Source organism: Vitis vinifera, chromosome 1 (genome assembly GCF_030704535.1).
Source record: "Vitis vinifera cultivar Pinot Noir 40024 chromosome 1, ASM3070453v1".
Taxonomy (NCBI): Eukaryota; Viridiplantae; Streptophyta; class Magnoliopsida; order Vitales; family Vitaceae; genus Vitis; species Vitis vinifera.
Window position 1 is genome coordinate 24,883,335 of NC_081805.1, and position 21,253 is coordinate 24,904,587.

General features: G+C 32.2%; 1 protein-coding gene and 1 long non-coding RNA gene across 5 annotated transcripts; one reads left to right on the plus strand and one right to left on the minus strand.

The window, feature by feature from the left end:
- The first annotated feature begins 8,115 nt into the window (after window positions 1-8,115).
- Window positions 8,116-12,309, plus strand: LOC109123101 (uncharacterized). 3 transcript variants are annotated; one of them, XR_009464513.1, is made up of 3 exons: window positions 8,119-8,730; window positions 9,290-11,289; window positions 11,767-12,309. It is a non-coding gene; the product is annotated as an uncharacterized LOC109123101 (long non-coding RNA). The 3 variants fall into 3 exon arrangements; XR_002030760.2 differs by having other exon boundaries at window positions 8,134-8,488; window positions 8,663-8,730; window positions 9,290-12,309; XR_009464511.1 differs by having other exon boundaries at window positions 8,116-8,730; window positions 9,290-12,309.
- A 1,223-nt stretch (window positions 12,310-13,532) lies between these two features.
- Window positions 13,533-17,622, minus strand: LOC100251213 (receptor-like protein EIX2). Of its 2 annotated transcripts, none has more exons than XR_786755.3 (3): window positions 14,620-17,622; window positions 14,449-14,503; window positions 13,533-13,711 (listed from the first exon to the last, which is right to left on the minus strand). XR_786755.3 is itself a non-coding variant. In XM_010657351.3 (3 exons), exon 1 carries the CDS (start codon window positions 17,603-17,605, stop codon window positions 14,624-14,626), a length of 2,982 nt encoding a protein of 993 aa, XP_010655653.1. In that variant the 5' UTR covers window positions 17,606-17,622; the 3' UTR covers window positions 13,533-13,711; window positions 14,449-14,492; window positions 14,620-14,623. The 2 variants fall into 2 exon arrangements, 1 of the variants encoding a protein (XP_010655653.1); XM_010657351.3 differs by having other exon boundaries at window positions 14,449-14,492.
- Window positions 17,623-21,253: the final 3,631 nt, after the last annotated feature.

Below are 21,253 nucleotides of genomic sequence, written 5' to 3' on the forward strand. Positions count from 1 at the left end.
AAGTCCCACGCGTCGCTATCTCTACTTCTTCATTGTTCCCACTATCATACTCATATCCTTCATTTAGCCGTTTTCTTCTAAATCCACGCCATTCATACCCATCACCAATAATCTACTTTCTCTCACTACGCCAAACCCTTTTCGTACCATGCATGGTTGCATCACATTCATTCCGCACTCATGCTCGCCTCGTGCCCACATGACTCCATCCCTATTCATGCCCATTGTCATGCCCATCACCCTCAGTTCATCATCCACCACACCTCTCACCTGACTCACTTCTCTTCTCATAACAATATTCATGCCATGCTCACCACATCTGCTACTCATCACGCCCATACCTCTGTTTTTCATACCCATATCTTCAAGCTTACACTCATTTCACATCCCCATGCATGTCATCATTCTTCCTAACATCCGCCCACTCACTTATCTCATTTTAAGCATGAATGAACCCTTTCCTGAAGCTATCCTCCAGACGGGAATCCCTAAAAAAGGCCTTATTTTCCTTTGCCACATTCAATCCTCGTAGGGATGGAAGTTTATCTTGCACTCAGTGGGGTCCGTGTGCTTTGCCGCTTTGATCACTGGGAACGACGTCATATGAAGATGGAACTTTTCCTTGTGGCTCTGATGTAACCTCGTCTTCATCCTTGTGTACAGTCTGGTTCGTAATGAACATGCACTTCGTGCATTGAATGATTTGCTGAATAATGCCAACACTAGAAGTCCCGTTCGCTGCTGGCACTCTTGCAACTAGAAATCACTATCTGGACTGCTGCAGGAAGGTTAAAGATTTGACACCTCGCTTTACTTCTTCTCTATTTCATGATGATCTAGATATCTCAGATGATGATGATGCATATTATACGGAGAAACCCAAGGGTAGGCTAAGGGGTAACAGTGAACGTGGGTCTTAGTGGGAATCGCCGAGGTGGAAACTTGTAAAGATTGAGAGCATCTGGATATCCGGATTTCCAATAAAGGGTGCTTGTTATGGCATCTGTGATGGTTTCCTTGTAAAGCTGCCGTGATTAGACATTTTAGAGGTCTTCAGGTTGAGCACAAAGAATTCCATAAGTAATTGATGGGGGAAATGATTCGAAAAATGACAGAGCAGAATAACTTGGTTGAAAGTGCTTTAGAGGACCAGTTTGGGATTAATTCACTCACTTGCAGTACGCGTGTCTAACCACCTAGGAACACGTTATTTGATATCTCCGATGCAGAATTATTGGACTTTGATAGCCGGTTCACAAGGCTCCTCATTCATATGGCCACCTCGGGGTACCTCCGATCAGTCCTCGCCCATAATCAGTTTCAGTATACTCATGATCTTGGAGTATTCATCACTCTGGCTCCGTTGGGATTTTAGAGAAGGCATGCAACTGGTGTTCAAGGTGCACCAAATTCAGAATCTCACTTGTGCGCCGGACCTACAAGCACGACCCGTTTTGCATGGCCACCTTTGGCATGCAACCAAGGGCCACGTGTCATCTTTCATTTCCTCATCTCTTTTAGATTTTGAAAAAGATTTTCCCAAACTTCATTTTGTAAATAATTTCCTAAATTTCGGTTTTTAAATAACTTCAAGTTTCCAAAGCTTTCATCCTTAGAGTTTTTAGGACTCAAAATCCCATTTTCAATAAAATTTGGTCGCCTTTTTCTTTTTGGCGAGCCACTTTCAAATATTCTTTGATTTTCAAAATGTTTTAAAATAAGTGTGAATTTATTTTTCGTAATTCTTGGTGATAGAATTTACGAAATTAATTCATACAAAAATAAAAGGGCTTTGGTGGGGGCCCAACATCAAATAAATTTTCATCAATAAAACTGAATTTGAATGAAATGTCATGTGTGCTGTTGATGGTTCTTTATCTGTTTAGTGACTCACGGGCTATATTTTGTATTCATTAATTGTGCACTAACCCCATTTCTTGATAGCGCATGGTGGCTCATTGCTCAGGTACGTACCCACTTTCACTCTAGCCATCTTCTATGCATTGTTCTGTTTCTCATATGTACGTGATCACTCTGAGTATTCATTGATCTCTTCATCATTGTCACATCAGCTTCATCCTATTAGTAGAGACCCGACTTTAGGGACTTAGAGGGGTGCTACGGTTTTTACCGTACCTTCCCGATAAGTAACCTGACCCCCAAACCCGATCCGATTTTTCGTAGATCATCTTTTCCAAAATAAGGAGTCACACTTAGGGTTTTTCTTTCTTATTTTGTTTACCCTTTAAAAATAAAACAAAAATAAGTGGCGACTCCAAGTCATTTTCAAATAATCAATAAAAATCGATTTTTCAAAATAAAATCGAGCTCGCCATCGAGTGGAAAACGCATTGAGCCGAAATGCGGGGTCCACAATATGTGATGATAATACAAGATTATGTAAGGATATTAAGTTTTTTTTTTGTCAATATATTTGCCTACATGTTTATATTTAAAAAAATATATATATTTTATACATTCATGTGGTTTATCCATATATATACACACACAACAGGTTCAATTTCTATGTAGATCATTTGGGCAACAGGTTAGGTTGTTGATCATGACATGTTCCATATGCAACCTTGATATGAAATAAAACAATTTCCTTTATATGAATAAAGAAATCTTGACATAAAAGACATTGTATTCCTTGACATAAGAATAAAGGAACCTTAACATATTAAAATTTCAACTTTCAAAAAAAAAAAAAAAATCCTTGACATATGTGTAAATTAAATTTAAAAGCATATACAACAACATTGACATATATCATACCTAAGCTTAACATATATTGAATATAATCTTGACAAAACAATGAGTCAACCTTCACATATATTTAACCTAACCTTGACTGATGTGGAAGAAACATTAACATATGTCATATTAATAATATTCCTACGTTGATAGAAATAAGGTCTACCTTATTTCATGCATATGTCAAGCTAGCTTTTATCATTTCTTGACACTGGCATAGATAACATTTGTGAATACCGATCTACCTTAACAGATATACCTTATCTTGACGATGAAAAACTGTCAACGAAGACCTTTTTCTTGTAGTGCAACCTACCATTACTTCTCCCCCTTTTTGTCATCAACAAAAAGTTTCAATAAAGTATATAAGGGGAATCACATGTTATCAAAAGTTTAAAACAACAAACAATAAGCATGATATGATCTCTCATGAAAAATGAATCTCCCACTTTTTCATTTGAGAATAGTTTCCAAATAAAAGATTTGTTCATCTTTAGAGCATTCCTAATTTAAAGCATGATTTGGAAAAAATATTTGGGAGAACATATGCATTAAAAAGATATTTAACATGAATTAAATAAAACTTTTAGGGCACACAAGCATATGATCATTCAATTTTACATAGGTATATAAAAAATCTTCTTTTTAAATCCAAAACCTTGGTTTAACAAATATGCCAATTTTATCAAAGTGATACCAAAAGTTATATTATCAAAAAAATATACCAAGTGTTAGCAAAAATGATACCAATTGCAAATTTAGCTTTAGAAGGGATACCGTTACCAATATTGTCAACGCGTTCTTTCCAAGGTAAGCATATCCTCCTTTTTGCATGGATCCCTACAAAACAATTTTAAGAAACCTTTGGTACCCATATCTTTTTGGGTCCTAGAGGGTTAGTCTTTCTTTCCTTTGGAATCTAAAATAATTTAAAGTTTTGAAGAACATGAGGGGATTTTCAAATATCACCAAAGTGACCTCTTCTTTCACAAAAAAAAAAAAAAAAAAAAAAAAAAAAAAAAAACGCAACTAGTTAAAGGCGGAAAACTAGAGGTTTCCTTTTTTAAAAAAAATTGATTTTTGAAAGGCTTGTAGGCTAACCTCTTTTTATCAAAAATGCAATTTTTGATTTGCCAAAATCATATCAAAAGTCTTTTGGCCATTTGAGAATTTTTAGCTCCTCATTTTCCTTTTCAAAAGGGATTTTTGTCTTCTCAATATTTTCAAAATTTTCATTATCCTCATTGAGCTCATTTAGAAGACAAGAAATCTTTTTCTTGAGATGGATATTTTTGGAACCAAGTTTTTCAAGATTAAAATATAATTTTTGAAGCTCATCTTGAAAATCAAAATGGTTAGAGTTGGAGTTTACCTCATCACTTTCACTTTCACTCTCTTCCTCTTCATCATCATTTGTTATAGACATAAAGGCTATACTTTTCTCATTTTCTTCAACTCTTTGTTGATTCTACAACTCTATCTCATAAGTCATGAGTGACCCAATGAGTTCTTCAAGTGAGAGCTTGGTGAGATCCTTCGTTTCTTGAATAATCGTCACTTTTGTTTCCCATTTCCTTGGTAGAGACCTTAAGATCTTCATGACTTTCTCTACTTCGGTGTAGGTCTTTCCCAAGGCTTCAAGTTCATTCACAATCACAATGAACCTAGAAAACATCTCAACAATAGATTCAAAATCCTTTATTAAAAATAATTCATAATCATGCATAAGGATATTGATTTTAGACTCTTTAACTTGGTCGTTTCTCTCATAAGTGAATTCTAATTGTTTCCAAATTTCTTTAGCCGACTTACACTGCCAAATAGGATTAAATTCATTTCTATCAATAGCACAATGTAAGATAAAAACAACTTTGGCATTTAATTGAACTTTCTTTCTATCAAGTTCATCCCATTCATGCTTAAGTTTTGGAACCATCACTCCATTTTCTAATTTTGAAGGAATATGAGGACCATCTTCAATGACATCCCATAAATCAAGACTAGTAGATTGGATAGACCAAGTCATTTTAGTTTTCCAATAGGGATAGTCGGTTCCCGTGAAAAGTGGAGGTCGGGTGGTTGAAAAACTTTCAATTTTGGATGAGCTTGATGGAATAGCCATTACTTCTTAGACGGTTAAGTCTTAACAAGAAGCCTTGCTCTGATACCAGTTGTTAGGAATTTGAGGCTAATCCAAACTATGGTAATCACCCTAGAGGGAGAGGGGGGGGGGGGGGGGGGGTAAATAGGGTGATGGTCTCTTTTTCACAAATTTAAACTATGCAAAAATAAGAGACAATTATATGCAAATATATAATAAACAAAATAAACACAATTGCATATAATTTAAAAGAGTTAGGGAAGAGAGAGTGCAAACACGAGAGTTTATAGTGGTTCGGCACTTCCTTGCCTACGTCCACTCTCCTCAACCTCCTAACCGAGTGAGGGTTCCACTATCTTGAAGCTTCAACCAAGCTTCCAATCTCTTTACAATTGGATTATGGTTCCAATTCACCCTCTTGGACTTTTGGCTCCAAGCACCCTTTACACTTCTTCAAGAGATATCCCTCTCCTGAATAACCTCTCAAGTGATACCCCTCACTTGAGAAAATTCCTCACAAAGATATACTAATAATGATCTCACAAAAATCCTAATAATAGAACTTTAGGCTCAAAGATACAAGAAAAACTAGGATTGAATGGTGCACTAAAGATATGCAAGTTACAAAACAATGGTGCACTCAAAAACACTCTTCCAAGGCTCAAATATAATCAAGAATGATTTGGGAAGGTTAAGCTCTTGAAACAATGAAGATTGGAGCCTTTTTATAGAAGAGAAAATCCAAACTAGTCGTTTAGGGGTTCGTCCGGTCGAGCTATGGGTCGACCAATTGACTAGCCGTTAGCATTAAATGCTTGGCAGGTGACCATTGGGCCTCAGCCGGACCTCGATCGGTCCTCGACCGAACCTCGACCGGGAAGAGAGTTACCTCGACCGAGAAGAGAAGGCCACTAGGAGAGAGAGAAACTTTTGGCCTCCCTCGACCGGTACTCGACCGGATGAGCACAACCGGTTGACCAGTTCCTCGACCGGTTGAATCGGTTGAGCCATTTTTTGGCTCAACACCCAACCTTTTTCAACTTAAAACCTTTTAACACAAGTTTGAAAATTATTTAACACAAGGTTTTTAGTTGAAAACATGAAATCATCCAATTTTAAAGATATTTAAAACAATATTACTCTTGGATGATTTTGGTGCATAAATAAAGAATGAAATGCATGAAAGTCCTAGTGCACCAACAACCTTACAAAGAGATCTTAAGAAACTTTGGTCTTGAAAAACTCTTCTCTTTGAGGTGGTCTTCTTCTTCATGATTTCTTCTTGACTTGATTTGTCTTTGTGATTGCCACTTTGGAAATCATCTTGCCTAATCACACTTGAAATATGATCATTAGTTCTAAACCTTGTTTTGTTATCATCAAAATCAAGATTAACCAAACTTTGGTTTCACAAGTATTATGGCCAAAAAAAATATATATCATGAAAATTTATTTTATTATATATATAAAGGGCTAGAAAAATGCATATATAGCGGGTGTTATTTTTTTGTTTAAAATATGAATACACCTTAATTTGACTTAAATCTAAATAAAATTGAATGTTATTAAGTGTTTAAATGGTGCGTTTTTACTAATATTTGAAGTATTAAGCTTATTTATTTTTACATATTAAATATATATATATATATATAATTACTATATTTTTATTATTTTAGTTTTAAAATTAATAATATAAAAACATTAATTTAATATATTTTTAAATATTCCAAACTATCATAATTTATCACCATAATAAAAAATTTATAATGATTAATTATATAATTAGTAGGCAATTAACAAATAGATTTCTAGTTATGTTTGGTTGTTAAGAAAATATTAAAAATTTTCTAAGTTAAAACTTATTTTTATATTACCTATCTTTGGAGAAAGAAGGGGTAAAGGTTTTAATGAATTTGAAAACTATATATTTAGATTTTGATACTTTTTCCTAAATTCAAAATTCTGAAATTAAAAAATTGATCTAAAAAATATTCATAAAAATATTTTTATTCTAGTGAATAATTGGTGAGTAAGTTCAAACGTATGAACCTACCAAACCAACTTCAAACCTGTCCAATCCAACCTAATTAGTTGGGTTTGTTCATTTTGGCTTTTCATCGCAATTCATGAGAATATTTTTATTCTAAATTATCTTGATAAAAAATAGAGAAAATAAATAAAAACAAATTTAAGTCATACTCAGATTTTTTTATGACAAATTTACTAATTCATGGTAGATTAATTTATTATTCTAATTAGACAATGTTTAAGAAGTTTAATTTTTTATTTTAAAAAACAAGAAATATCTAAAAATTTTAAAAATAAATTTGGTTTATTTTGAAGGAGGAATTAGATTTGAATATTATAATAAATTTAATAGTTGAAAAAAATGAAATTTTATTTTCTCAAAAAATTTCACTATTCCTCTTAAAATAAAATTATCTCTGAAAAGTAATAACCTAAAAAACAAACCATCATAAAAATATATTAATTATATTACATGGAAGTTATGTTTTAAAGAAATAATATCAATATAAATTCCAAATTTTGAAGTTATTTCTTTAATAAATAACTTAAAGTTTGATAATTAAATTGAAATTATCTTTTGAAGAAATTTCCTATTTTACTTTTCACAATTTCCTACAAAGTAAGAAATTATTTTTCAATTGTTATATTTTAAAAAATATTATATTTTTTTCAAAATCCCCAAGGAATAGATCCATTGAATATTATTTCACACGTGTTTATTGTTCACCAAATTTTCAATTATCAAATTAATTAATGTAATGAAAATTATTGAAATATTACTTCTTGTTTTTTTAATCTAACAAGCACCTTACGCACATAGGTTAGGGTTTTTTTATATACCCAGAAAAAGAACGCCCTTGTGGTCCAGTTAAACAGTTTAAATTGTTTGCTTTCTTTTTGTGGTTTGCAATTCAGGTGTTGCTTTCGATTTGTTCTTTGTTGATGTACAAGACGATCGAAGCAAGTATGAGACAACTGCAAGGAGCTGGACCGAAAAGTAGGCCATGGGCCAAGTTTTGCATTTTTATGTGTGGGCAGACCCTTTCTCTCTCTCTCTCTCTATATCTCTCTCTTCAATCCTAAAATGGACAAAAAAGAAAGGCCCAAAACATGCTCTCAATTGAAAACAAGAAATCTCTCTCTATGTCTCTATATCTCTCTCTTCAATCCTAAAATGGACAAGAAAGAAAGGTCCAAACATGCCGGCCCTCAATTGAAAAGAAGAAAAAACAAAGACTCAAAATTTTATATTGTTTGAATGCAATCACACTCGTTTCTCCAACTACATTGCTACCATCACTGAAGTCCTCATCACTAACGATGCCTAGACTCCGATTCTCTCTTTTCTTCTCTGAAATATTCTTGTGTATTTCAAATTCGGAGCCAAAATCTGGTCAAAGAGAAACAACAACCCGAAATTCAACCCGATCGACCAGCTATTGATGAGAGGTCTTTAAAGATTGTTGTCTTCTTCGCTTCACAGTGAAGAAATGCATAGTCGGAGACTGAATCACCGGCTATCTGGTTAGACTTTCAGATCTCAAGTTTCGGTTCTCATGCTAGCCATGTCGACACCATGGCATCGATTTACGTCTCTGGCCGGTGAGTTCTCGCTCTGTTTCGTGTTGTGAATTGATTTTCGTTTCTTACCTGTAATAGTGTTTATGGTGTGGTTAATTTTGTTGATTTAGGTTTTTGTTTTGTGATGCTTTGATTTTGATTATAATTGATCTATTTTTTTTCAAAAAAAATTGTTTTTATGGAAATCTGTTTTAGGTAGGCTACGGCTGGATTATGAGAATGGGGCTTATTTGATTAAACAGCTGGATAGGAGAACTAGTCAGGTATGTTTTTTATCTTTAATTTTATATATTACTATTTGTTATTCAATTGTAGCTTCAAATTTTCTTCCCCACAGTTTGTTAATGCATTTTTTGGGACTATTTTGTTATCGAGATTAAATTATAGAATTATAATGATATACAAAGGGGGACTTGAGATTGTATGGAACCAGAATCAATCCATCATGGTTTAAATTAATTATACGTTCTATAGCATTACATTACAATGCCAAATAAATTAGTGATTTGCATGAGCTCATGCCTTTTTCTTTCTTTCTTTCTGTTTTTGTCTTTTTTATTTTATTTTATTGAAACTATTTGAGATGATACCAGCCTTTTTAAAAAAAAAAAATTAATCATTCGAAGTAATTGACTAGATAATGGGTTTTTCCATTTTAATGGTTTTTACGTGCAATTAGCCAATGACACACTGAAAATTATAGCACGCAGGTCAATAACTTATACCTATCCTTCCTTTATGTGGGGTTCTTTTTTTGGGGCTTTTGTTATAATAGACAAAATATAATCTAAAGGTCATGGTGATTGTTCTTTTATTTTATAGGGAACAACACAAGAAGTTAGCAGCCCTTGAGATGGAGCTAGTGGCAGCACAGCAAGAAGATTTTGCCTCAAAGAACTTGTTAGAAAATAAGGGGACTCCTCCCAAGAAAAGGCTTTTAGCTGTTGTTGGAATTATTACAAAGTTTGGCCACAAGAACAATAGAGATGCAAGCTGTAGGGGCATGGATGCCAACTGGTAGAATGGCCTTCTTTTTATAAGTTTCGCTCTTTATTTTTTGTATGATTTACATAGAGAATGACCCAGTTGGCACTTAACACATTGACATTTCTGTTATAAGCATATAAGGGATAAAAATAGGAGGCTCGTAGGCTGAACTCTTATTAACATGAAAACTTTTAGTGAACTTCCATTTCTCATCTATTCTTTTTTCATTGTCTTGTTTATTTTCTCAGTTTGCAATGGTCATTTTCAATAGTTTGCGAACTCCATCAACCAATTTGAAAAGCCTTGGAGCTAACAAGTCCAAATTATGAGAAACTAAAATCTCGTTTCTCTAGGATTTTTCTAAAGTTGCTCAAATGAATGGAAAGCAGAAAACTATCAAGAGGCCCTACCGCTGCCTTGCACCCTCTATACCCCTATTTACAAAAAATTGGAGTTTGTCTTTAATGTAATAAGGGAAACAATAGTTTGCATAATAATGGAACATGAAGTAATATTGTGATTCACTATTGCAAAAAGTAACATTGACATAACTTATGTGCTAAATTACACTTACATGCTTAGCACAAAAGTATGTTATTCTTCATTTGAGAGCATTACTTTAAACCTTATATGTTAGCATCACTTTTTCCATAACTAATCTTTCTTTCTTTCTCCTTATCCAAGACAATGCATATCGAGTGATTGATACTTAAGTTAATAGCCTTAGCACCCACATGAAGTGAAGTTTGAATCCAGAATTTCCTAATAGTCTTAATACGCTTCCTTAAGTGTGTTCAAACTTAAGACGTCAATGTTAAACCACCACTTTACCCAAAACTTTTAAGTTACGTAGTAATAGTCCAGCAATGGGATATTAAGGTGACTGACAGGTAGGTTAATAGCTTGAGCAATTCTCTTATAATGTTTAATGGTTTAAATGTTGACAATTAAAACACTTACAAAAGCATGATGACTTACCCATCGTTTTCATACAGATACTCTAGAAGCAACTCTTGCTACTCATTTGAATAAGCCTCGAGTTTATATTGGGTGTATGAAATCAGGCGAAGTTTTCTCAAAAGTTGAGTATAATCAAAGTTTTTTTTTCTCTAATGATGAGAAAACGAGTTGTTTATGATATTCTACTTTCATATATTGTACTATCTTTTCATATTTTCTGAATTATGTAGGATCCACAAGTGGTAAGAACCAGACTGGTAGAAATTTGGTGATGGAAAATCATGAGTACTTCTGTGTTGATTTCATCTTGTCTCTTATATTAGGATAAGTAATTATTACTTTCTAGTTCTGTTAACCAGTCAAGAAGTCTCTTAGCATCTCTGAATTCATCTGATAGGTGATAGAAGTTCCAATGAACAACTAGGGCATTGTCCCATAAGAGGCTTGCTTGATAGAGAGAAGTTTTTTAGGCATTCAAACAATTTATCATTCCATCATATTCTTGTCATCTATTACACTTAATTTGCCTACCCTTGCACCCATATTTTAACCATCTCAACTCTAATTTGTGTTGAGGTATCCTAGAGTCTGCATAGGGATGCCTTCTCGGGAAGTCAGGCTTACATTGGTTGAAGATACATTTAGCAAATTTATATGCTGGTGGAGTGGACAAGTTATCATATGAGGGTTAGGTAGCATTTACTGAGAATCATTTGGAAGATATCTTTGAGTCCGCAGATAAACCTCTGCAAGGAAGACGTTGGTGATTGTCTGTCGAGGATCCTTTTCAATGCTTGGCAACGTGTATTAATCTATCAGATGCATTAAGAAGCTCCCCTCCAGAGACTACCATTTCACACATGCCTGTCCACCAGGTACTTCATTCTTAGCATGGTCGCATTCAAACTGAGAAATGTTTACCAAGTGAAATCAAATTAATCCCACCTCCTCCCTAGTCCACCCAACCCCACAATAAAAAAGAAATCTCAAAACTAGCTTTTAGTGGAATTATGTTCTATGCATAGGCATATCATTTGTTGCCCTGTGTATTTTGTATAAACTCCTCCAAGCATATAGTTCCTCTGCATTTACACATGGAAAATGACAGTCACATGATTGTACATATCCTTCAGAGTACCCCATTTGTTACCCCATTATTAGAAGCAAAAATAATGGATCGACCACTTCTTTCATAGCCCTGTCTTATGTTTGTGCTATCCTACTATAGTACGCTTGAGAGGATAACAGACATTTCCCTGACTTTACTTTTGTTTTCATATTAAATGCTTAGATTCAGGTCATTTGTTTATCCAAAGCTTAATCTATGATTGTATTGTTCTATCTTTTTCAAGGATGGCTCTTGCAATGGCTTACAACACCATGCTGCCCTTGGAAGGGCCAAGGTAGTGGAATTTTCTGTTTTTGGTTGATTGTTGTGGAATTCTGATTATGTGATATGGAAGCATGGTTTTTGATTAGTTAGACAGTTTTTCACTCTTTTTCTGCTTTGAGGCTAAATGTGTCTCAGCTTTGATTTTCTCTCTTTGTTAGGAAAGATGGTAAAAGGATAAGGATTTGGAAATTGAAACCCAAGAAAGAAACCAAACTCTGTTTGAGTTTAGTGCAGTTTATTTAATTTGATTTTTCAAGTAATTTCAAAGTTTGGTTGTTTCAAGAAAGGGGATTATCATCGGTATTTGGCGAGTTCAAAGGCTAGGGCAGCAAATCAGTCTCTAAAGAGTGAATTTTAGTTAGACCTTAGTATTGGAGGAGATAAATTTTTATTTATTTATTTATTTATTGAAGTTTCCTTGTTTTTTGGCAATAGAACTTTGTATTGGGGATTATTATTTGATTATGCAGTTTGGATACATATACATATTTGGATTATGCAATATTGGAAATTATAATTTTGTTGCTTCAACTGCCTATCAAGAAAAATAATTTTGTTGCTTCAACTAAAGTTTTATATATGTAATAGAAAATATATACTGGAAAAAGTGGTAGGACCTCTTCAATTTTGAAATGAGAATTTTAATTAAAATATTTGAAAAAAAAAATATTCAAGACTTCAGCTGTGGCCAAATATAAGTTGTGTCCACATAATAACCTATGATCTTTATTCACAATTTCATATATTATATATATGTCTACTAAACTTATGTATGTTTATAGCTATATATATATGGGTTTATACATGTGGGTGTGAATGAAAAGTTGGAACATAGTCTCTATTGTTCTTTATTGAAGAACGATAACTAGGGTTTCTATTCGTCTCTCATTCTCTGTATTGTTTTGTTTCTCTTTCTTGGGGACTTACCTTTGTTTGTGAATCGGAACCTATGCTCAATTAGCTTAAGAATTACCCAGTAGTTTGTTTGAATCAGGGGGAGTTTGGGTGGGAAAGTCTTAAGGTTTGTGATTTGGGGGGTTTTGGTGTTGTGGGAGCTGATTGGTGTCTGGGTTGGGAGGAATCTAGGGTTTGAAGATGGTGGAGAATCGTGGATCAGGTGCCGTCCGATCGCCGCTTTTCCTGTGGCTACCAATCGTCCGATTGGAGGGGTGGGGGCTTTTGTATGGAAGCTTGGAACCCCAAGCGAGCGGAGGCGTCCTCAACAGCCCCTTCCTCTGGACCCACCACCCGATCGAGCAAGCAATCACGTATCTCCTCTTCTTCTTCTTCAACGATCCCAATTTCATCGAACCCTAACGCCCATGCTACAGTGAAAATTTAATTTTGAGGGGAGCAAAGCTACACTTTGACCGAAGCCAGCGCGTTGACCGACAGAAATATCGGGAAATTTCCTGAAAAATCGGCAAACACCGATATTTCGGCGATAATTTCATAAAAAGAGCGAAATTCCTTCCAATCGATTATCCGTCCTCAATTTCAAATCAAGCTTCACCAATAACCAAAATATTGAGGAAATTTCGCTGATAAAAAAGACATTTCAATCACTGACTAGAGGTGATGAACACTTGAAGCTTATACCAAAAATATATTTGAATCAATAATGGACAAAAATTTCGGACTAGTACTTAGTGATAATCAACTACCAAATTATCATAAACATAGAAGTTGAAAGGATAATTTTAAAGCATAGATGACTCTAAAATATCAAAAGTAGGTTGAGTATCCAACTTAATATTACAACTTTTCTTACTTAAATGACAGTTTACAAATAACAAACCTACCTAAAGAAAAATAATTGCTTGCCAACATTTCAAAGATAAGTTCTCAAACACTCGTACCAAAGAAATCTTCATTCCCACTAAGAATTCATCATTGTATTCAATCTGAAACAAGTAAATACACATAATTAGCTTCAATTTAAACAACATTTAGATTTTCATAATGGAATATAAATAGCATGTTCATTATTATTATTATTATTATATAATTAATTAATTAATTAACAACATAATATTAACAAACTTGGTTATAGAGACTATTTAAATTCTTATAGTTTTCATACTTATGGTATTAACCATACTCAAATGAGTATATTTGTCAATAAATTTAGAGTTTCAACTAACAACCTATAACAATCTATAACCTTAGCTGCTTGTTTGTATATTTTTTGGAATTCAACCTTGAAAAAAAATTCATGTATCTTAATCTTTCCTATGAAAATTGCATTATGTAACTTCAAAGAGTTGAACCCAATTATAAACTTCCTCAATCCTCTTTCTAATGACTCAAACTAAGAGATTGATTACCCTATGCATTGTATTTAGGAACTTAATTGTAGTAAGGAAAGAGAAACAACTTATATTCATATGCATGGTTGAAGGGTCTAAAAATATGCCTCTTACTATAACATGCTTTGAACATTTAAAGCAATATACTTTTAGTAAAATCTAAGTCCAACAAGACTACAATTCAATTTCTTTTGTAAATTTAAATCATTATTTCCAATTCAAGAATTTAAGAAATCATATAATAAAATATAAATATAAAAAGATTAATAGCTAACAAATATGTACCTAAACGGAGATGGTCTTACATTACATTGTAATGAAATTCATCTTACCTTCTTTTTGTATGATGTTTGTTATTTTGAAACCTCATCACCCTCTGCAAAAGAGCTGAATTCATTGTGATGATAATCATAACACACCAAAAATACAATGAAATTAAAAAACAAAAAAGGAAGAAAAAAAAAAAAAGGAAAAAGAATGGGAAGTGATGTAAGATATTTCACCTTTTTAGCCATGAACTCCATTTGCTTCCATCTTCCTTTTCAGACGAGCCACATTCACTGCAGTGAAGACATATAGCCTATCTCTGGTTTCATCAATGAACCGGAAATATGCCTGCCTCCAAGACTTCTTTAGAACCAAACTACCACATACAGCCCAAAATCCCACCGGAAAGCCCAATCCCATGCTTATGAAGAACCATGACATGTCCCATTCATCTTCATCTTCCTCCTCATCTTTGTGATCTTGATCATTTAGAGTGGAGCAGTTGGTTGACAATGGAGGCCCACAAAGTCCCAGGTTCGCCTCATAAATGGATGGATCGTTGAATGTCGAGAACTGGTTGGTTGTTGGAATTGGTCCTGACAGGCGGTTATGCGATAGGTTCAAATGGTTCAATGAGGTTATAGAAGACATGCTCGGAGGAATTGGGCCTGAAAGGCAGTTGCATGAGAGGTCAAGAGTTTCTAGCCCTTGCATGGCTCCAATCTTTTCAGGTATCTTTCCAGTCAACTGGTTTCGAGACAAATTCAAGGTACCCAGGGTTGAGAGATTTGTGATCTCTTTTGGGATCTCTCCCCAAATGTTATTGCTAGAAAGATCTATCAAATTCACAATTGGCAATATGCTATCAAATTCCATATTTTGTCCCTTTACAACTAGCTCCATGCGCTCTGAATAGAAGTCATGACCACTGGGGTCGTCAAAATTTCTGTCTAATAAGGTCACAAAACTTAAAGCAGTTAAATTGCCTAAGCATTGTGGGATGGATCCTGATAAATTGTTCACTGCAAGATCCAAAATGTGGAGATCAGAAAGCCAACACAATTGCTCAGGAATATCTCCTGTCAACATGTTGCCCCGTAGACGCAGCTGCTCCAGTGATGGCATTCTTTCTCCAATCCATTTGGGTATCTCACCCGAAAACCTGTTATTTCCAAGATCAAGGGCGTACAACCATGTGCAGTTTCGTAAGCTTGGAAAGGGTTCCCCAGAAAGATTGTTGTCACCCAATATCAAGTCAGTAAGTGAAGATTTTGAAGACATCCAACTCGGAATCCCACTAGACAGTTTGTTCTTGGATAGATCTATGGTCCAAAGCCTGTGCAAATCATTCCAATTCTTTGGAATCTTTCCAGATAAATGATTGTTTGAGAGATCAATTACTTCCAAATCCTTTAGTTTACTAATTGACGAAGGAATGCTGCCATTTAACAAGTTACTAGAAACATCAAGGACTTCCAAACTCGATGATTCCCCGATGTTCAAGGGAATTGGACCTGAAAATGAATTGTTTCCCAGATACAAAAATCCCACATTAAGTCGAAGTGGGAGTGGGGCCCCCAAGCGGTTGAAACTTAAATCCACCAATTCGTATTGGCTAAAGGATAATGAGTTGGGAAGCGTTCCATACAATTGGTTTCTAGAAAGATCTAACCATTCAAAATCTAGTTTCCAAAGCCATTCGGGTATTGCATCTGAAATCCCCACATTTTTTAGAATCATATCACGAAGTCTCTTTTGAGTTCTAAGCCAGTTGGGGAACTTGAGAGATACATTGCAGTTGCAAACCTCGATATATTCGAGACTGAAGGGAGGAATCCATTCAAGTCTCAAATGAAAACGGAGAGACTGGTCTTTGGGTGATACGAGTAATGAGAATGCTGTCAATTTAGTAAGATTACTAAAATGAATTTCAGATATTACCCCTTCCCAAGCATTCCAACCAAGATTCAACACAGTCAGCTCTCTAAGTTGTCCGATACTTTTTGGAATAGTCCCATTCATTAGATTGAATGACAAGTCAAGTGTCTTCATCCGCAACAAATTTCCAATCCACGTTGGAATTGGACCTGAGATGGAGTTTTCACTCAGATCAAGACTCTCTAAGTTGGTAAGGTGTTGAATTGAATTGGGGAAGGGACCAACAAAATTATTATACCACAAGTACAGGGATTTTAAATTCTTAAAGAGCCCTAATGAATCTGGCAACTGACCACTGACTTGATTACCGCCCAAGTTTAACTCTTCCAAGGAACTATTAGCGCATGCTGATAAACCATTCACCAATTCAATTCCTTCACTTCCAATATTATTGTCCGAGAGATCTAAGGTTACCAAGTTGTGAAGGCTTAGCAAGTTAACATGGGGAATCGGACCTTTAATTGTAGCGTCAGTTAAATAAAGATCCATAAGGGTACTGATGTCAAACAACCAGCCAGGCAAAGTAGTGTTGAAATTGTTGTGGGAGAGATCAATGACCGAAACAGAAGTCAAATTAAGAAACGGATTGGAGTACTGAGGGAAGTGACTGAGTTCACAATGGGACAAATGTAATTCTAACAAAAAAGGAAGCATGTTTACAGCTTGCATCCAATTTGTGGTTGCTTTACTAAGGTTCACATGCCCCAGATCAAGGTATTTTAAAGAAGAAAGACCAGAAAGCCAATTTAAATTAGAAACCCTCATTGGATAACCTCCATTAAGATCAAGATAACGTAACTGTGATAAATTTCCAAGATGAGGAGGAATCATCCCACCAAGTTGTGCACGAGAGAGATTAAGGTATCTCAACCTTTCAAATGAGCCCAAGAAATTTGGAATTGGAATTCCTTGAAAATCATTAAAACTTAGGTCCAAGTAATTTAAATGTTTCAAGTCAAGTAAGGAATCACTTATCTCACCACCCAAACGTGAGAAGGCACCACCAGATTTGAGGTCAACCTTAACAACATGCCCTGTTTGGTTGTTGCAATCCACACCTTTCCACTTGCAGCAATCTGCACCAACCCAGGAAGAAAGCCTACCTGAAGGATCTTTCAGTCCATGTTTGAATTCAAGAAGCGCTTTCCGCTCTACCTCAATGCAGCCCTTGTTCATACCACCATCAATGGAATTGATAATAGTAGCTTGAGCTAGGAGAAGCTCGAGAAACAGAGAAAGGAGAAAAAGAGTAAGAAGTAGAAGGGTGGTTTTCCAACTTGCCATTTGATGAATGCAAAGTTGCAAAGTTGTTAGTGGGTGCTATATAAATAATTTAGTCAACTATTTTAAGTCTTTTGGCCGCCATAAATATAGAAGAAATTATCAAGTTCAATCACAATCGGATCACATATCTCTTCTGTCCCTGAGTAAATTAATTCAAGACATTAATTACCAAGTTTTTGGTCCAAAGAAAAAAAGAATTTTTTTTATTCCTAATTTACACTCATCTAATTATTAACTATAATAAAAAATTTCAATTAATTAAAAAAATAAAATTTAGATTTTAATATTTTTCCCAAATTAAAATTTCAAAAATTAATAAATTAATCTCAACTATGTTATTCATAAATCCCAAGATAGGTTACATAAAAATAAGTTTTAACTAATAAAATTTCTAACATTTTATTAACTACCAAGTATAATTAGAAATCCTAATTATTATGTAATTATCAATTTTCTACTAATTATATAATTAATTATTATGAAATTTTATTATACTAATAAATTATGATATTTCGGTATATTTTAAAATATATTAAATTACCATTTTTAAATTATTAATTTTAAAATCAAAATAAAAAATATAATAACTATTTTTTAGATATTTTTAATATGTAAACATAAATAAGTATAACATTTCAAACATTAATAAAAACAAGTAGTTTAACACTTAACAATATTTATATAATAATAAGAAATAAATAATCTAAACGCTTAATCAGTCTACTATATTTAAGTCAAAGTTACGTCTATTCAAATTTCAAACAAAAAATAATTAAATACCACATTACACTTACTATGCATTACTTAAGCCATTTATATATGTAATAAAGAATTTTTAAATAATTTTCATGATATTTTATTTTCGTTTAGAGGAGAAAGTTTCAAGTAGCTTTCTTCAATTATTTAAAGTTAGTGACTGTCCATAGAAGAAAATTTTGACATGAATCTAAAAAGAAAAACAATTTTCACACAAGTCTAAAAATATATTTTAGAGAAAATTAATACATCATGTGTTAAAACATTATTTGAATTTCTTCTCCTCTTGATTGTTTTCTTAGACAATGACTTCAAAGACTTTTGTGACATGTTGACTGAAACAAAGTCCTTGTCTATTTGGTTTGAGTTAGGAAAAAAAAGGGAAGTTGCATTTTTTTTTTAATGAAAAATTTTATTTTTTCTAAATAAAAAAATTCTTTCTTTTTTTAAAATAAAAAATTTCCTTATCTAACCAAACCAATTTTAACCAATTCATTGTAGCCTAATTAGTTTAGTTTTTCATTTAAAGACGTTTGGTTTAGCTTGCAAAAAAAAAAAAAAATACAAAACAAAACAAAAAACAAAAACATGGTTAAATAAGTGGTATTTATTTTTTTGTTTAAAATCTGAATGGAATATTATTAAGCATTTAGTTCATTTATTTTTTTTATTAATGCTAAATATTTTTAAGTGTTAAATTGCTTGTTTTTAGTAATGTATAAAGGCTTAAACTTATTTATTTTTACACATTAAAAATAACTATAAAATTAGTTATTATTATTATTATTATTTTCAAATTAATAATTTAAGAAATAGTAATTTAATATATTTACAACTATCTCAAAATATTATAATTCATTACCATACAAAAATTATATAATAATTAATTATGTAATTATAGAAAATTAATAATTAGATAATTATTAGGATTTTTAGTTATGCTTGGTTGTTAAGAAAATGTTAAAAATTTTCTAAGTTAAAATTTATTTTTATATAATATATTTTCAGATTTATGAATATTGTTGAGATTAATTATTAATTTTTTTCTTTTAAATTTGGGAAAAATAAGAAAGACTAAAATTTTAGTTTTCAAAATTAATTGGAATTTTTTATTCTAATGAATAATCAGATAAGTGTAAATTCAAGGACATGAACACCCCAATTTTTTTATAATGACTAATTATGCAAAGTGTAGAAAAATAATAATTAGATAATTATTAGGATTTCTAATTATGCTTGGTTGTTAAAAAATTTATATGTTAAAACTTATTTTTATATAACTCTCTTCAAATTTATGAATATTGTTGAAATTAATTTATTAATTTTTATTTTTAATTTGGGAAAAATGTAAAAATCTAAATTTTATTTTTTAAATTAATTGGATTTTTTTTATTCTAGTGAATTATTAAATGAGGGTAAATTAGAAATCTAAGTTCAAGGACATTAGCCAACCAAACTGACCTCAAACCTAACCAATCCAATCTTATTACTTTTTATTTCCATTTAAAGATGTTTGTTTCTATTAAAAAAAAATGATTACATTGGTTTAGTGTTCATGAACCAATCAAAGCTAAACCAACCAAATTTATCTATTATTTATCAAAAAAATAAAAATAAAAACGATTACATTGGTTTGGTATTCATTTCAAAACAACGAACCAATAGAAACCGATCTAATCGAACCTATCTATTATATATTTGACTTAAAGGGTGCAAGTTATTTTTCGACTTCATATTTTGCTTCTCATAATTTACTATAAATTTATGAATTTATTTTTTAGTTGTCATATTTTTTAAAAATATTTTATTTTTTCAAAATAAATTCACTAAATATTATCTCACATGTATTTGTGGTTCACTAAATTTTTTATAATCAAATTAATAAATTTATAAAAGAAAAATATTATATTTTCTCCATTTTGTTCACTTGATAAACATATCTACAAAAATGTCAAACGGATGTTTGAAATTTACCTCTTTTTTTTGTTGTGTAATATTTGGTTGATTGTATTTATAAAGCATTATAAATCCCAAGAAAGTACATAAAGTCCTAAATTATTATGAATGAAATAAAATTATTAATTTAAATTTATTCTTTATATTAAAAAGTTCAAATAGGTTAAATGAATTTGAAGTAATTTATAAAAATAATTTATTAATTTTAAATCTATGTTGTATTTTCCTTTCTTTTCTTTCCTTTTATTTTTTTATTTTTTGTATTTTTTTTTCTTGTATTTCCCCCAAATTTTGTCCAAACCAAACATAAACTTAAAAAATATGTCAAACCAATACTAGTGTTTGAGACTTAGAAATTTTTTTAAAAGGATTGGATCAAGATTCAATCACAATTAGACCACACATAGCCCTTTTACCCATAAGTAAATTAATTTAAGATATTTTATTTATTAAGATAATTATCAAGTTTTTGAAACATGAAGTTGTTGAACATCCAAGAAAAAGAAAAAAGTATTTTATTTATTTTTTTGTCTGACACACAGACTAAGAACTTTTCTTCAATTAAAAGTCAAAATGCCACAAAATTCCTTGAAGTCATTGTCTAAGGAGAACAATTACCAAGAAAAGAAATTCAAAGAATGCTTTAATGAATGGTGTATATATTTTCTCTAAAATGCATTTTTAGACTCCTACTACAATTTTTTCTTGTGGGAAAAAATAAAAAATAAAGCTTTATTTTTTTGCCTAACTCACACGCAATAGATTAAGGCCTTTGTTTTAGTCAAGAGTCAACATAACACAAAAGTTCTTGAAGTCCTTATCTAAGAAAAATAATCACATTATAATAAATAATATTTTAGGTTATATTTGGTTCGAAAAATAGAAAAAAAAAATGTAAGGAAAAATAAATTTTTCATATTTAATTGTCTTATGAAA

Excerpts from the sequence above, each read along its gene's own strand:
- LOC100251213 (XM_010657351.3), bottom strand. The coding sequence starts at position 17,605 with ATGGCAAGTTGGAAAACCACCCTTCTACTTCTTACTCTTTTTCTCCTT.